General features: G+C 40.4%; 1 protein-coding gene across 1 annotated transcript; it reads right to left on the minus strand.

Moving 5' to 3' along the window:
- Positions 1–232: 232 nt before the first annotated feature.
- Positions 233–14703, minus strand: copa (COPI coat complex subunit alpha). The gene is made up of 30 exons (XM_053329299.1): positions 14507–14703; positions 13714–13827; positions 13557–13630; positions 12727–12807; positions 12536–12612; positions 11839–11948; positions 9528–9637; positions 9128–9227; positions 7958–8176; positions 7304–7454; positions 7095–7161; positions 6883–6958; positions 6608–6690; positions 5829–6054; positions 5319–5457; positions 4904–5066; positions 4655–4801; positions 4302–4491; positions 4111–4206; positions 3891–3979; positions 3584–3707; positions 3107–3196; positions 2754–2860; positions 2436–2582; positions 2184–2324; positions 1778–1960; positions 1495–1605; positions 1236–1397; positions 946–1140; positions 233–664 (listed from the first exon to the last, which is right to left on the minus strand). Exons 1-30 carry the CDS (start codon positions 14544–14546, stop codon positions 605–607), a joined length of 3672 nt encoding a protein of 1223 aa, XP_053185274.1. The 5' UTR covers positions 14547–14703; the 3' UTR covers positions 233–604.

Here is a 14703-nt window from a genome sequence, read left to right on the forward strand (position 1 = left end):
CTCTTAAAAAAGACATTGATCTCAACCGGACTTCCTGATTAAATTAAGATTTTAAAAAAGGGATCCAGGTCACCACAGCACTAACCAAGCAGTGAGTCAGCTCAGTAGTCATATCACATCTGTGATGACTCAGCCCAGTTGTTTGTTTGTTACTTTATCACACACAATAAAACCATATTCAAAGTATCATTGACCACAGAAAAAAAACACACACATCCAACATATCTGTCATTAAACACTAATTTTTTATTTTATTTTTTCCCCAGATACACAGAGTAGTACACAGCTGTTCATTTTGCATTATTCATCGCATACAAGTCAGAAAAACAGTGGACAATAAAGGTTTACAGCACCAGTAAAGCCACAGCACAGATGATGATGCAGCAGCACTTACAAAGAAAAAAAGCTATTTGCAAGACAGGTGATGCTCAGAGTTAAAGAGTCAAGAGGATTAAAAGGTTTAACGTCATTGTGAGTAAAACATATATATCTCTGCTTTTGTTTCTCTTGTTAATAACTGAACTATTTCTATAGAATAAGTGTGGATGTGTGTTTCGCAGAACCGATTCTTCATGCATTCGTCTCGTCCTCTTCGTTTAACCTCTCAGCGGAACTGAAGTGGACTCACACGCAGGCCGATCACGTCCTTACCGATCTCCGTCACCTGGGAAACGAGGCGAAATTAAAAAAGGTTACATTTTACAAGGCAGAAGAGATAAATGACATGATCACCAACTCATTTTTATGATGAAAAACGAGAAAGTTTACAGATTTTACTCTTTATCCATCTTTATACTTTAAATTACAGATTATCTTGATATCTAATTATCTTTACTCTGCTACTTTCCAACTCTGAAGTTCCCATTGGTTTATTTATTCATCAATTTCTTATAAAATCCAATCTATTATTTTAATTTAAGGGAGTTTTTTACTGTCCAACCCTACCTGTGTGACCCTGCAGGTCTGGCCTTTGTAAGTGGGGCAGTAGCAGGCTCCAGACAGTGGGCACTTCTCAACGGGGCGTCCGCGGTACAGGGGGACAAAGGAAGCAGCGCACAGGTCAAATGGATTGTGGGGGTCGTAGTTCAACTGGTGGGCGTCTGTCAGGGTCTTCTCGCAAGCTGCCAAAATCTTGCGGGTCTGAGAGGAAAAAAAGAGAGATTTAATATGATGGTAAACTGTAGTGTACCTTTTAAATTTTTCTAATGTGGATGAAAATGAGGCTATAAACCGACCTGCTGTGCAACATCTGGCTTCGGCCCGAGCTCGAGGAGGCGACGTGCAAAGCCGGCGGCGGTCTTGAAGTTGCGCAGTTTGAAGAAGAGGTTCAGAGCTGTACGCAACACCAGAACCATGTGGACTGGCTGGAGATTACAGTGAGTGAAATAAGCAGCCATCTGTAAGAAGAAAAGAAGACAATTAGAAAACAGAGTTCAAGAATGAAACAGATGTAGAAATACTGATGAGTGTTTCAGAGTAAGAAAATAACGTTACCTCACAAAGCCTCTTCTGCTGATCCAAAGTGTCTTTAGGCAGTTTCTTCCTCTCTGTCTCCATGGTCAGACCCACGATGTACTCTTTGCAAATTGTGATCAGCTGCTGAGCCTGAAACACAAACACAGATCACAACTTTAAAAACAGAATTTATTTATTCATTTATTTATTTATTTATTGTGACAAAGTTAACTCAAACTGTCAGCTTGAGCGACACGCTGAAATGTTTTTGCTGCACTTGGAGATTAAACTGATTCAGACTTAAAGCATGCTGGGTGCTCACCTCTGCAATCTCCTGCTTGTTATCAACCACAAGCAGCGGCACAGACAGCAGGATGGCTCTGAAGCGCTCGACGGCTTCCTCAAAACGCCCGGAAGTTGTCAGCTGGTAGCACTGCTGCAGACGGGCGATGAGGTCGGACAGGCGCAGGCCCACAGCAGGGAGCCCCTGCTTTGCCCCACAGTCCTACAGGAAATAAATATATGGACAACTTGTAAATTTGCATATGTGTGATTATAAACAGAAAAGCATGAACAGATGTAGTTAAAGTCAATTCTCATTATAAATACAACTAAAAAGGCAACACTTCAAACAGCTGACACTCTCAAAGAAACTAAAAAACAAATCCACATCACTGACATCAATAAGAAAAGTGTTGTAATCATTAAGAGCTGACAAGCAGCCGTACCTTCCAGTTCCTCTGGGGATTGCCACGCAGGCAGGGCAGCGAGGGCAGACCCAGGTAACAGGTGCGGCCTCGGGTCAGCGTCTGCATGAACAGCGACTTGTAGGGGCCGAAGTTCACAACTCCTACCTGATCGTGGAGCAGCTGTGATAGAGAAGGAGAGGCAGTAGAGTGAGTGTGTGAGTAAACAGGTGTATTATTATTATCATTTGAAAATAGCTTATCATATGAAGTAATATCACATATCGAACATACTCTCATGGCAGTCTCGAAAGAACCGGCCAGGATGTGGTCCACTGGCAGCTGGGAGTTGTTGCACCACATCTGGGTTGGACTCATGCCCTTGGTGGGTGGGACGAAGAAGCCGTCTTCTGTTCCTCCACCTGCACCAGCCGGCAAGTCCTGATGGTCGGAAACAAGACAGAGATTTTGTAATGAGACATTTCGACACTCACCGTCATTGTTGCACAAAAATACTTTGTACATGTACAAAAGACAAGAACTTCATCATCACTTGGCTCAAGCCTGTTTTATTTGGTGGTGGGGGATTTGTAAAGATGTAGCTCCACTCACCAGTTCTGGAGGAAGGTCCAGGTCTTCCTCGACCTCCCAGCCTCCTCCCTCCTCTTTTCCGAGTCCTCCCTCATCACCTAATCCTTCCTGGGCATCCATGAAGCCATCTGAGAGAAGGAGAAAGAGAGAAAGATGTTTGTGTGCTGTTCTGTACAGAGAATGTCAGAATGTGTAGTTTTTAATCATGGTATTCATGGAGATATATGTGTGACAGTAAAGTTTTTGCATTATAATATTTATAACTAAATTTAACAGTATTGGAAACTGACATTAAATTAAGTTCTTCTGTGTATTATTTGGCCTAATTTTCTCACTTCAGGGTCTAAAATATTCTTTAGTTACACTGAATTTACCTTCATCCAGCTGAAGCTCGGCATCGTCTCCCCAGCCCTCGCCTCCTGGAGCCTCCATGTCCAGGTCGGCAGCCATCTGACCGGCTTTCCCTACAACAGAGAAAAAAAACAAAAAAAAAACCCCACTTATTCTCACTCTGGTTAAAATCAAGCATCACAAGTTTCCACAACATATACAAGTCATTTAATTTTTCAACACTTGAAAAGATGGAAACACAGCTCATTGTTGCATATTAGGAGAGAAATTAAGTAATGAAGTCATAACTGATCAGTCGTCTTTAATGAAAGGGACATGAATGTACCAGGTGTTAGCAAATAAATAAAGAAAAAGAAAATCACCCTTAACATTACATTTTGTTGAGATAAAATTGGTTAAATCTTTCTATAACCAGACATTTCTTTTGACTGTACAGGATTTCTCCTCCTTTGCTATATATGCATGTGCACATCTATCATGTGATCAGGCTTATGACTCACCCTTCGCTGCAATGGCTCCCTCAAAGAAGCCCTTTGATACAGTGAGCAGAGGCCAGTTGGTGTCCAGAGGGTTGATGGGTGGAGGGGGCTGCAGCAGCTGAGCATTGGGATCAACCTCTGGCACCTAAAAGACACAAAATAAACAGTTCTATTACAGAGAGTTGAGTGTTTTAATCCACTTTATATGAGTGAATTTAAGGTCAGAGGCTGTGATACAAATTACAGTTTTTAGAGCTAATAGACAAACGTACAAGAACCAACCAATAAGAATATAAGCATGAACATATAGAAAGCTTTCCAAACACACCGTTTCCTTTTCGGGGTCAAAGGTCTCCTTCAGGGCCTCAGCCTCTTCATCCAGTCCATGTGTGGCTGCAGTCAGGTAAGCCAGAGACTCTGAGAGCAGAAACAAAGAGTTAAAACATGTTAGCTTAGGGTATTTATTATAATTGTTTAATTTGTTTATCAAAGACATACATTTTAATTGTTGTCATTGGTTTAAATTGCTATAGCACTACAACACTCACTCTGTCCACAGTTCTTCAGGATGCGGACCCTCTCGCTGACATCTCCCAGGTAGAGAGCTGCCTGGTAGTGACCGCTCATGTCCTTCCTGATCTCAGCTACAAATAACAAATATACAGATATTAGATAAGTAAGTTCACACAAAAATCAAATCACCACATCGTCTGCACAAATAAAACACCAAACTCCTTACCAATCTTCATCATCTTGCGCAGCTTGGCCAAGTTTCCAGTGATCAGGTAGAGGAAGGTAAGCTTGTCAAAGTTCTTGGTCCTCTGGTAGCACATTTCCACGACCTGGTGGTGACCCTGCAGCAGCGCGGCCTCACCCAGACGCTCCCAGCAGCTGCGCTCATCCAGGGCCTTGGCTGCTTCCAGTGCCACCTGGAGTAGAGAGAGAGAGAGAGATGTTTTTCATTATGTAGTGACAGCATCTTTTAGTACAGACTCTGTTAAGAACATAAAGACTATTGTTTAACTGTTAATTAAAGGAAAATGTTCATATAAAAAGGAATGAAGTAATTTTGGATGATGATGTCCAGCCTACCTCAATGTTTCCGCACTCCAGAGCCAAGCTAAAACGTGTCTTCTCATCCTTGACAAAGTGCAGCGCCACCTCAGGGTAGCCCTTCTTCTGCAGGTAAGCAATGATTGACTGGCCCACCAGCTTGGCGTTACGCACCATGTGGAGCACCTGGGACGGGACAAAGATAAAAGGAAGTCTGTCAAAACCAGCATTTGGGGTGTTAAAGCTCTAAAAGACACAGGTGAAGTACACCGATCATTAATCACACACCTCGTCATATTTACGGTTGACTAAGGCCAGTTTGAAGCGGTATTCTGTGGGGTCAATGGTGAGGACGCGTGGCCTGCACTCCCTGTCCAGACAGTAAACACTGTTGCCTCTCACACGGGTCACATAGATGGGCAGGTCCAAGGTCCTGATGATGCCATGATCACTACAAGGAAACACAGTAAAAATATAATGTTTAACGGCTTTTAAAAAACGCCCTGTCACCACTTCATGTGTATCAGATTGGATAAGCTTTCCTGCAAATATCTTACCGAGGTCTCAAATATTTAATTTGCTGATCAAAGTTACGCTTACAATCTTCCGCTGCTGCCTGTACACAGTGCAGCTACTTAACCTGCCCTGATAACAGACCTCTGTCAAAATGTTTAATGTGAGCTTTTCTCAGGATCACACATACCCGGAGGTGAGAGCGTATTTGATGTGGTTGGAGGTGGTGTAGATAAAGACTCCGCTCTCGTCCCAGGCTCCGCTCTTCACTCTGATGTTCTCGTGGATGTTGCACAGACTCTCCAGCTTACGGTTGCAAATCATGATGGCTGAAGGACGAAAACAAACACAGGAGGTTCAGACATTTTGTTGGTTTGAAGCTTTGGTGCATTAGTGGTCTTAAACTGTATTTTTTTTAAGCTTTCCCAACAAATAACACACTCATTTTTAAGTCAAATTGATTAACTGCTCACCATTGCTTGTGCCAACATTCACAAATCACTCTTCTACAAACTAAACCTTTAAAATATAAACATCCTCTTCGTTGCATTAGTCACCTTTTAGCACAAATTGATGCAGAACATTTAGACATGCTGTGTTTGGTGTTACAGCAGGTTTAGAGGACATGAGATAAAGATGCTGTGGTTCTGTGATAAGCATCTTCGTCTGTGCCGAACACAAACCGCTCTTATCTGCTCACCGTGTTTAGCCAGCAGAGCCACGTGGCTGGTGTCGGCGCTCCACACCACGTACTTGACCTTGGCGATCTTGACGGTGGCCAGCGAGCGTTTCTGCTGCACGTCGAACAGCGTGACACCGTCGGCGTCTCTCAGCAGCAGCGAGCCCGTGCCGGCGTAGAAGATTTCCTCGCAGCTCGGCACCTGAACCTTCTTCACTATTTCATTCTTCAGGTTCTTAATCAGCAGCTATGAAGGAGAGGAAGTGATATAATTAACAACCGTGGATCAAGATATTATATAATTCACAGACATAAAGAAAGTGTTGATGTTAAAGCTGAAAGACCGAGAGTATATAATGTATACACAATGTACAACTATTTTTAAATAAAAAGAATATATCACTGGTTGACCAATGAAACTTTTATTGTCAGAATCCTTAAAAAGTGGCTTGAAATTTAATAAATTTAAGAAAATTAGGTTTTCCTTCTCAAAATTCCTGTTCATTTTGTGGTTCATAACTGACTTTGAGGAAAAGGAAATATGAACATTGGAAAATTACATTAGATCTTACATAATAGTAGAAGCTTACATAAACCCAGTTTTAATGTCTAAACTGTTTATTGTATCAGAAGTTTGACTTCTTCATTTGAAACGGTCATTCATTCATGAACGGTAGAAAAACATTTAGTCAAACATCTTCTAATCTGAAGGAGGGAAAAAGTCTCTCTTTGCAAAACATTACACAATATTCTTCTTTTCAACTGATTTTGACTCTTTCTAAACCTGCAAATGGACTTACAGAGTGCATACGGTCCAGGACAGCAAATCGGTTCCTGGCCACCCAGACTGCAGTCAGACCAGAAGACCTCTTCCCCTCCGGAGCTGAAAGAGGAAAGAATCAGTGTTACCTTAGTTTCCTCATGCATTATATCTATAAAGATCTAATTTGGTGGATTTCATAAACATTATAGTTATAGTTACTGTTCATAGTCATGATAGTAATTTAACAAAAAGTTAGAAAAAGAAGATGATGCAAAGTGTGGAAAACTGTGTGCTTTCAGTGTGTTTCAGTACCATCAGGGTTCTGGGAGTCACTTTCTTTGGGAATAGAGTACAGATCATAGGTGCTGTTCTCCAGGTTGGTTGCCCTCTGCAGGAGACGAAGAGTATTACACACGGAGCATTACATAAAATACAATGAAAACAATGAAGTCAGGTATCTGAACATACAGGAAGTGATTAGTGTGTGTGTGTTTGTGTGTGTGTGTATTTTGATAGATACTTACGGTGCAGAGCAGGACAGCGTTCTCAGCTGGGTTGTAAGACATGCTGAACACTGGAAACTTGGACCCACTAAAACAAAACAATATATTAAACACAAGAGTTGGCTTCTTTCTCTTTCTTGTTACAATTATTTGCATCCAAATATTTGAACTAGTAAGAATAAGGAGTGGGATGTTTACACTGCATGCCTCAACCTCTACAAACTACCTACCTGCGTAGCTGCATGACAGCAGTGTCTTTGCTGCTGTTGAAGTCCAGCTGGCGGAGGAAACGGTCCTTGACGTAGTACAGCATGTTGCCGTGGACGGCGTACGCTGGACGCTCACGTTCCAGTTTGAAAACGATCATGCCGCTGTCATGACCTGAGAGACACACAGAGACCGTCCTTTAGAGTGATAGTTTATCTGAATCACATGACGGGTGCCTGTTTTACTAGAAGAAGTCTAAGTTGTTCAAATCTTACACACAGGGGTTTTAAATGCAGCTGTTTTTACTGAAGTGGCAATAAAGTCACGAATTCCATGTTCACTAGCATGGTAATGGTAATTAGATGGTTTCTTTACTGGTATTTTGAGACCGGATGATCTCAATCAATCAATCTTTATTTATATAGCACCAAATCACAACAAAAGTCATCTGAAGGCACTTCAGAGCAGATCTGGACCGTACCCTTTAATTTAATTTAAAGATACCCAACATTCCCACATGAGGAAGCACTTGGCGACAGCGGCAAGGAAAAACTCCCTTTTAACGGGAAGAAACCTCAGGCAGAACCGGGCTGTAAACTTATATACTGTGGTAGTAAATTTGTCTGTTTGACTTTGTTAAATGTGACCAGATGCAGACCAGCGTCATCGTCACCTACCAGCTGCAAACAGGTTGAGGTTTGGGTGAGCTCCCAGCACCCAGAAGCGATCGTGGTCCCGGCGGAAAGTTTGGACTCCGGTCCTCTTGGACATATCCCAAACCCGAATGCTCTTGTCCTCGGAGTTGGACAGGATGAGCTCCTGACGTGGGTGGAAGACGGCACAGGACACATTGTTGTAGTGTCCGCGGCACGTGTCCAGCTCCCATGCTTTGGATTCTGTAACAGAGGAGATGACAGAGGGACCATTGAGGAGACAATAAGGACGGAAAGGACGCGCAGAAGAAATGGGAACACTGAGTTTTCAGAGGAAATCTGAGTCAGCAGAAAGAAACACAACAACAAAAATATGTGAAACAACAGTGCAACTTTTTCAAAATATCATTAGATAGCCACAGGGCACTGCAATGCAGGACAATACTAGACAATGTGCAATATTGTTCCTCCTCTTAACTGTCTCACATCGTACTTTTCTTACATTTTTATTGAGTTTTTGGGTTGCTTTTTAATCTACTCTTACCTTTTACCCTTTTACCTTTATTTTTAACTTTAAGATCTTTGTGTATATATTTATTTAGCTATGTGTCTGTATGAGCTACTGGATACCTGAATTTCCCCAAGGGGACGAATAAAGTATCTATCTATCTATCTATCTATCCATTTATGAAGAAAACATAGCTGGACACACTTACTGTATGAGTATTTGACTGTCAATAACTTTCAGTGCATGTAGAAGTTCATATCACACTTTAACATTCATGGATTGGCCTGATCCCACTATATAAACAACAATAAACTCACCAATATTTATAATCAGCTAACAAACTTCTAATAAATGTAAATAGTGTTTAAGCATTGTGTTATTGTATTGTACAGTAGTTATTATATTACAGATGCTATTAATCACCAAATAAAGCACTCTGTATTATGATAACTATTATAGTGCTGAGTGTCATTATTGATCCATGTCATTCTGGTTGAAAAGCATAATTCTAATAATGACACTCTCTTTAACGATGGATTTTGCTTTTGTTTTTTTTATGAGTGAAAAACAACGACCAAAAAACTAAATATATATGTTATTAGAAAATGTCCACAGAGTTTCAGTTTTAATGGACATTTGTCAGTAAGCTGATGAGACGTTAGCTGGTGGTCTTCTGAGCCACTCACCGTTCATCCTCCAGATCTTGACCTGCCTGTCGTCAGCTCCGGACACGATGAGAGGCATGCTGGGGTGGAAAGCTGCCCAGTTGACCCCTCGGTCGTGACCCTGGACACAGAAACACAAACCTTAAGTCACACCAGTACAAACAGGCATCCAGCATCTGTGATCTCAGCATCTTGAGTGTAACTATGACAGTAAACTATAATGTCCCTGTTAAAAGGAAATGTAGCTGAATTAATTTTCCTTTTGTACTAATGAAGCGAATTTTAGTACTATTAGTATAACAAGGGGGATTTTTGATGTCTTAAATCAAGGACAGATTAAAGATTGTCTTCCTTTTCACATGTGAAAATGTTTCTGCATTTAAATGCCTCCAAAATCTTCCATATAAAACTCTCGGCTCACCTCAAGCACGTGCTTAACGACGGCATCTGATGCACCGAACAAGTCAACACCAGAGATGCCGCGGACGTCCGTCTCCACAGCGCCGGGAGACAGATTCTTCTTCCTCAGACCTGGAACCAACATTCAGAGCACCGCGTGCAAAGGAAGGGAGGGAGGGGGAGCCATATTGATGTTACACAGGGCACAACCACAGTACAAGGGGAGGGAGGAAGAAAAACATCGAAACAAGATACAAGTTAACAAAATAATCACATATGAGGAAATATCACGAGAGGAAGAGAAACTCCAGAGAGGAATTTAAGAGGGGGGACTGCTGGACTACTGAACACACACACAGGGTTGAAACTAGGGCCTGACCGATACTGGACTTTTGGGAATATCGATATATATTTGCCGCTAATACCTCCATTACATATCTTTGCCACAAGTGTTTTATAACCACGTTTGAAGGACGATTATGAAAAAATGTGAGTTAATGTATTTATTCTGTATCAACATAAACTCACATTTTTTGCAATGACCTCTCAAATGTGGTTATAAAACACTTGTAAGATATGTAATGGAGGCCATGATACTTTACAGTTTAACAATAAACTCTATTCTATAAAATGACATCAGCAAACGTCATTTGGAGTTTATTATAATTAGCTATGAATAAAAAAACATTTTAGCATAGCATAGCATATATTAAAAAAGGTCACACTTACATGAAATAGTGCTTATATAACTTTAAAAAAAATATATGCATAATCAGCACATATCGTACAACATATTCACTGATATCTGTGATAAGGTCAATATCGGCTGACCAATGTATCGGTCGGGCTCTAGTTGAACCACACTAACACAACCTCTGCTCTCTCTTTCTCTCTCTCTGTCTCTCTCTCTCGTTCCCTGCCAACTTGAGTCTGGAAACAATCATCACTGTAGCGGTGTTGTTGATTGGGTTAATGAATCACTGGCATAGAGAAGAAAATGGCTCATGATTTGACTGGACAGCAGTGTAAGATTACTCGCAGACTCAAATGTGATCAGGAAAAAAAAGAAAGAAAGAAAAAAAGCTTGAGAAAACACAGACTGTAGTGGTGATTCCTGCCTGTTAAAACAATGTGGTGAACAGACAGCTCAGCAGCGTAAAGAGATGACATGAGGGGGAGGGAAGAAATAGCACTAGGAACCCATGTGCAGGTGTGGATGTTTCCAGGGAGAGAGCATGGGATAAGGAGACACAGGGAGCGCGTGGACTTGGCTGATGGGGGAATGGGTGGTGGGTGGTTGGGTGGTTGGGTGGCTGGCGTTGTAAAGACGTGCTCTGATGGGGCGTTGGATGTCAGGAATATGAGTAAGAGCTGAAGGTTACGTTTCTGTCAGTATGTTTGAGTCACATGCAGAGTTAATAAGATTCTGACATGTCACGGGTTACAGGTTAGCGAATGTGGGAACTTTTCACTATGAGAAATATAAAAACACTGTTGTATATTTCACGCTATATTTTGGGTAGTAGAGCCAGCCGTGCAAGTATCATGCGACTAGTACTTTAAAAACATTTTAAAAGATTTAAAAGAGGTTTAATTGTGTGAAAAGATGCTGTTTCACACCAGTTAGTAGTGATGGGTTTTGTTTTTCTTGATGCTATTTAAACCAATGCAAAGAAGCAGTTAAATAACGCTATAGAAAGCAGATTGTGTTTTTTATAAAATGAGTGCAATGTAATTCTTCTTAGTCGAGCTTGGAAATTGGACAGGCTGCGGTGATATCATGTGATCTGGGAGACTGGGAGTCAAGCCATCATGCTCAGTGCAAGAAAATGAATCCTGAGAACAGTCAGTCACATTTTAACATCTTTTGCATGTTCATGTGTACGAAAGTGACAGGAGAGGTGAGAAGATTAATGGTTTTAGTTAGTTGGAAAGACAAGAAAACAAGAAGCAAGAGAAACCATCAACAAAAATATTAAGAGAGCATGCAGAGTCACAGAAACACCTCCCTTGTTCTCTATCTGCCAAGCTTTTTATTAAAAATGATAATTTACAGTGCAGTATTTCACTCAAAAATACTGAACCATAAATCATTTTTGTTTGTATTTATCTTTCCTAATGAGAGGTGTTTCTGCAAACAGCCCACAGAGATTTGTCCTCTACAAGTCGGAGAGGAAGAGGAGGATCCAGGACTTCAATATTATTCCTGTTCCTGCTTCTTCCTCGTCCGTTTTTTTTTTTTAAACCACTCCACCCCCCTCCTCCACCCCCTCACCCCTCCCCTAACCCAGCCCAATTTCCACTCCTCTGGTCCACTGTCCCCTGACCCTCACCGGAGATATCCCACACTCGCACGGTCTGATCCAAACTGGCGGACACCACCAGGTCCTCGGATGGGTGGAACTGGGCGCACATTACGTAGTGATTGTGTCCAGTCAGCACGCTGTGGGTGAGAATCAGAGAAAGAAGCATTTTGATGATTGTTAATGATTAAAAATGATTCTTCTGAAAGTTAAGCAGCAGCTGAGGTTTTGTGAAGAGTCTGAGCTTTGTACAAATTAAATATAATGACATAAAAACTAATAAGAGAGAACTAATTAGAGAACAGAGACAGTTAAGTGGAATCAAATCTCCATACATGTGATATTATCTCACTTGGACACATTCAAGAACTTCTCAGACTTTTCTGGAATAACTTTCACCTTAAACCTGCTGCTGTATCAACTCAAATATCTATCAGTGTTATCCTCATCATGTGAATTGTTGCAATGACGAAACTGGACTTTGTATTATGGTGATTTGACTGATATCATGATTACATTCCTTAAAGGGAAACTTGCTTATTCACTCAACTTTAAAAGGCGTTTCCTTTTTTATTCCAGTAATTGTATATTTACATAAATTCTCAATGTGTCATTTTTCATTTTCATGTGTAATAAAACTAACAGTGATCTTTATTCTAAAACAATACCTATGATTGTGAGACATTTCACACTGTCTGATGAATACAAGTGAAACAGTTTTTCTCACCACACACAGGTCCTGGACTGCCAGTTCCAGATGCGAATGGTCTGATCATCGGAGGCGCTCAGAATCCAGGGATACTCCTACAGAGAGAGTGATGGTTTAAAGCAGTTAATTTCAGACTCTGGATGTCAAAATCAGTGATAAGGACATGAGAAGCAGATTTAAATATGTTTAAAAGTGGCAGAAATACTCACATGGTGAAAGAAGGTGGTTCTGATGTAGTCGAGGTGTCCGAGCAGAGTGAAGAGGCAGCGTCTCAGCTTGTAGTTCCACACCTGGTCAAAACACAACCGGAATAAATGTTATTGGCAAAGTATGTTGGCACAAACAAGGGGTTTGACTCTTATTATTAGAAGCTCTCAATAGCATAAGCAAGCAACTGTTACTACAGCACTGGTCAAAAGTTTGGACACACCTTCCCATTCAATCAAATGATAAAGTGAGTCCAAACTTTTGACTGGTACTGCATGTACTCTGCTACAGGAATATGGTACAGATAATGTGAGAGGGCATGGCGATGTAAAGATTGTTGGGAATGTTTCTCTGAATATAAAGAGGTTGTTTTACATGCATATGTTTATGAACATGTACAGTATATAAAGTAAACTGAAATATTTTTGAAGTTTTTTCATGTTTGTTTTTCTCTAATTATCTGGAATATTCATTTGATAGATGCTTTCATTCTTGGCCTTAATAATGCCATACATCAAACAGTTTAACACAACTATCCCAGATACAGTACTGCATTACATAAATGGATGTTATTTGTTCAAACATGTCAAAAATAAGGCCAAACGTTATCACTCTATTCCTGACAAAATGTATAAAATAGTTAAATAGATCTTTATTTGTCATTGTACAAAAATATAATGAAAATCTGTTAAGCAGCTCTTGAGTATAAAAGAAAGTGCAATCAATAAATAGACAAGATAAAAGACACAATAAAAATGACAAAATAGATCAATAAGCTTAAACCTTTATAACATTTCCTCCTCGTGACGTGTCAACACCACAGCAGTCTCACCTTGATTTTGTAGTCATCTCCTCCAGACACAAACAGGGGCTGCTGCTTGTGGAAATCAATTCCTCTGACGGGACCTGTGAGAGGAGCAACATTAAAAACTGTATCCACCGAGAATGACGTGTAGGAAAATTAAATATCTGCCACATCTCTGTTTTACCATCATGCTCGTCAAACTTGTCGATGAGTGTGCACATCCGATAGTCCCACAGCTGGATGACACCGTTGTGCAAACTTGCAAGAACCCATGGCCTCTTAGGATGGAAGCTCAGGCCTGAAATGCAAAACATTTTGTTGTTTTTTTAAAAAAGGGACTAAAAAACAAACATATAGACCTGCAGCCAATGAGAGATGTTTATGTGTATGACAGTAAAGGAGCCATATGTAATATTATCTTTCTCACTGAGGAAACGTACACGTAGCTTTCATTCATTAACACAAGTGATGGAAGAAGTATTCAAATCCTTTACTTGAGTAAAAGCAAATATACTGTCATCTTAAAAACACTGCATTAAAAGTTAAGTCCTGAATTCAAAAGTAGTACCAGTAAAATGTACTTAGAGTCAGTACTTAGCATAAAAACAGGCCTCATTAACCTAGTTTTGGTATAGTACGATGTTAGTTATGGTAATCTCTAATAAATGCATCTAAGAGAAGTCTGAAACAAAGTGGAGTGAAAGTATAAATCATCAAATGGAAATATTCAATTAAATACCTCTAAATTACAATACAGTAATTGAATCAAATGTACTTGGTTATTCTCTACTCCCCTGCTAAATGACTACAATTGAACACAAACCCTAACAGACATTATGAAGGTTAAAGTCTCTAATATTAAGCTTTAAAAGACTGTATAATGAGAAATAAAGTTAGTAACAAACACAATATATTAGAGAAGAACAGACCAGCTAGCTAAAGTTAGCATCAAAGCTAGCTACAGCTGACAAACTCACCTTTAACACGGGCCGACTTCGTCTCAAACTTGGTTAACATTATCACGGGGTGAGTGTGCAGGTCGCTATTTCAATGCTGTAGTCGTATATGAGTCCACACAAAGCAGAGAAATATATATAATATCGTAATAAAGGTTTTTTCTTTTAGTCCGGCGGCTGCGGATAGCCGTGGCCCGTTTAGTTGAATCTCTGACACG

The sequence above is a fragment of the Scomber japonicus genome, chromosome 12, assembly GCF_027409825.1.
Source record: "Scomber japonicus isolate fScoJap1 chromosome 12, fScoJap1.pri, whole genome shotgun sequence".
Classification (NCBI taxonomy): Eukaryota; Metazoa; Chordata; class Actinopteri; order Scombriformes; family Scombridae; genus Scomber; species Scomber japonicus.

Coding starts and splice junctions, on each gene's coding strand:
- copa (XM_053329299.1), bottom strand. CDS start 14,546: ATGTTAACCAAGTTTGAGACGAAGTCGGCCCGTGTTAAAG. Junction 6,691..6,882: donor TGACTCCCAGAACCCTGATG/GTACTGAAACAC, acceptor TTCCTCTTTCAG/CTCCGGAGGGGAAGAGGTCT. Junction 665..945: donor AGACCTGCAGGGTCACACAG/GTAGGGTTGGAC, acceptor CTCGTTTCCCAG/GTGACGGAGATCGGTAAGGA.